The following is a 2,869-nucleotide window of genomic DNA, read 5'->3' as shown; positions in this document are numbered from 1 at the left end:
ATCCTTCCTACACCAAATATCTGGACAATACAGACAAGCAAACCTCGCATTCTGTCACTCAATCCGTGAATTGATTTCACAGAATGCTCCACACAATCGAAGTGAAATGACACTTTCTTCACCGATCAAACGTCACAATGTCAGTAACGATTTTTTGAAGACTAAGATTCAATTGGTTGACCGACAAATGGACAACTTCACAAACGTATAAATTCTAGTCCACAACTCACTGAAACATCACAAATCACTGAACGTACAAATGCAAAGAACATTGGTGAGGCATTCATTCATCTAACCAACCAAAACTCTCACTCTCTTTCTCTCTCTCTCACACACAGGTGGCAGTATTGACTTTCGTCTTCGCTGTGAACTATCTGGATGTTGTTCACTGTGATGGAGGTGAGCTTCAAACCAAAAGACACGGACCACTTTCACTCATTCATTCATTCATCCAGCCATTAATTCGATCGTTCATTCATTCGATTGGTCATTCACCAATCCATTCAATCATATATCCTTCCATCCGTCAATCCATCACTCCGATGATTCATTCACTCACTCACTCACTCACTCACTCACTCACTCACTTACTCGCTGACTCACTTACTCTGTATGTTGTTCCGACACCAGTGCAGTCGATCACAGTCCACTCACACAATTCAAACCATGTGAGTGGAAGCGTCGAGCCCCAAAGTATTTCGCAGCTGACAATCGTACGAACATTCTTTCACTCACCTCAGGAGAACATTCGTCTCAATGCTCACGTTCGCTTGTCATTATTCACAACCAAGTCAGTCAATCAGTCAGTCATTCAGTCAATCAGTTAGGCAGTTAGGCAGTAAGGTAGTGGTACTCATCAAGTCAGTGGTCGATTTGCACACACCCAATGGAGAGGCGAACAGAATGAGATTGCTGTAATTGAACTTAACTTAACTTAAACCGACAACACATTGTTTCGTTACTGTTTTTCAATGTAGATGGCGCACCCTCAGCTCCAGTCGGATCACCTGAGCTGCACCAGCTGCACCAGCCGCACCGGATTCACCGACAGCTCCAGGAGCACCTGCAGCACCAGACGCACCACCACCAGCTTCAGCAACACCAGGTTAGTTCATTCACTATTCAACCACTACTCACATGTCTCACTTCATTTATGCTGTTCATTGCTCAAACACTGTTTCTTTAGTCCTCTCCATCACCCTCACGTTTCACCATCACCTCCAATCTTCACAGACATTGCTCATTGTTTGAAAACACAGTGCTTTGTGAATCAAACAGTCGTCCATTCACATACATAATATTTCTCACCCACCTCCACTCGATACGGTGTGTCTGTAGTCAATGCTGAACGTTTCTTCAAACGAGTTGGTGTGCATTGAACTTTGTGTGGGAATGCTTTCCTACTGTGCATCACTTGAATAGTGTGCTTCCGTGTTCACACTGTGAACAGTACACATGTACTCTTGTTTTATTCCACAGATTCGCCTGCCACCACCAAGTCAACTGGACGTCCGAAACCATCGAGGAGAGAAACAAGAACAGCCCACCCACCCAGATCACCACCACGTGCTCGTAGTAAGTCACTACACCAACTAATTCTATTCCTTATGCTCGTTTATTTCAATAATCTTGACCAGTACCAAACATCAGTCATTCCTCCGAACACACACACACATTCGCCAACACATTCACGCACTCCACAGCCAAATTACTTACTCAGACACTCAATCACTCATTCGCTCACTCACTCTTACAACACCATCAATTCTCACAATCACTCGTTGAATGTCATCACGCATTTGTTCCATATCACATAATCAACCATTCCCTCACTCACTCACTCACCCACTCACTCCTCCACAAATATCATGTAATCTACAGAGTTTCATATTGATCAACAACCACTGTTCCACTTGTTTTCAGGTCCTCACGCTCCAACACATCCAAGAAAATACCAACGTCCACCACAAGGTAGGTCTGTCAACAAACATTCATCACTCTCCACTCTCACATCAAACATCTGATAACTGGTTGACCGATTCACTGTGTTCCGCACTCACGTGTGTGTGTGAGTGAGTGAGTAAGTGTGTGTGTTCACTGACTGCCACCACTCGTTCAGCTTGCTGTCCTATGTGACGATGGGTGTGATGTTTATTCCTGTTAGGACCCAGTCTCCAGACTCTGTGTGGTGCTGTGCATTGGAGAGTATCAGCTGGTCGTTCATCTCATCACTTTCAAACACCCTCAATTGAAACACTTCACCAATCGCTCATTCAGTCATTCATCCATCCATCCAATTGTTCATTCAATCAATAGGTCAGTCAGTCATTCAACCGACTAACTAGTGTGTTCACTCATCTATATTTGCATACTTCTACTTACAGTCAGTATGTCAGTCAAATCAACTCCTCTTCAACCTTCTCACCATGTTTGTGTTTATTTCATTTGCCTTTTAGATGGTAGAAAATCGGTGCAAATTCTGAGGTGAACGCAGCCAGTGTGTTCATCAATGACAGTTCCCTCACTTTTACATATGTATCCAATGACAATTAAATAAAATGTTAGGCCTTGAACCTTGTTTTTTTGCGTTAGCTGGCCCCTTTGCTTGCCTGTTCTTCTGAATGTTGTGTTGAGCGAAACTGACTGTCACTCTCGTATGACAAGCCTAAAGGACTATACTGAACAGGTAGACTGAAAATTCTATTCTTAACATGGTGTACATACTCACCGAGAATTATTGATAACTAGTGTCCTATGTGCTATCTGCTAGTGCGCACCACAAACAGTCTCCAAATCTTTCACGCAGCCTAAGGATATACGCAATCATGTCCTCGGACTGCTAAGACTAAAGATGTACTGTTGGTCAGAA

At 43.4% G+C, this 2,869-nt stretch overlaps 1 protein-coding gene across 1 annotated transcript; it reads left to right on the top strand.

Annotated features, from left to right (window-relative positions):
* Positions 1 to 977: 977 nt before the first annotated feature.
* Smp_072430 (hypothetical protein) lies at positions 978 to 2,519 on the top strand (the record flags this gene model as incomplete). Its single annotated transcript, XM_018794759.1, has 4 exons — positions 978 to 1,109; positions 1,480 to 1,575; positions 1,924 to 1,971; positions 2,457 to 2,519. The coding sequence occupies 4 exons, from the start codon at positions 978 to 980 to the stop codon at positions 2,481 to 2,483; spliced, it is 303 nt and encodes a 100-aa protein (XP_018649139.1). The 3' UTR covers positions 2,484 to 2,519.
* Between the last annotated feature and the right edge of the window lie 350 nt (positions 2,520 to 2,869).

This window comes from Schistosoma mansoni, chromosome 1 (genome assembly GCF_000237925.1).
Source record: "Schistosoma mansoni strain Puerto Rico chromosome 1, complete genome".
In the NCBI taxonomy this organism is placed as follows: domain Eukaryota; kingdom Metazoa; phylum Platyhelminthes; class Trematoda; order Strigeidida; family Schistosomatidae; genus Schistosoma; species Schistosoma mansoni.
The sequence above is the reverse complement of the archived record's forward strand: the minus strand, read 5'-3'. Positions and strand labels throughout refer to the sequence as shown.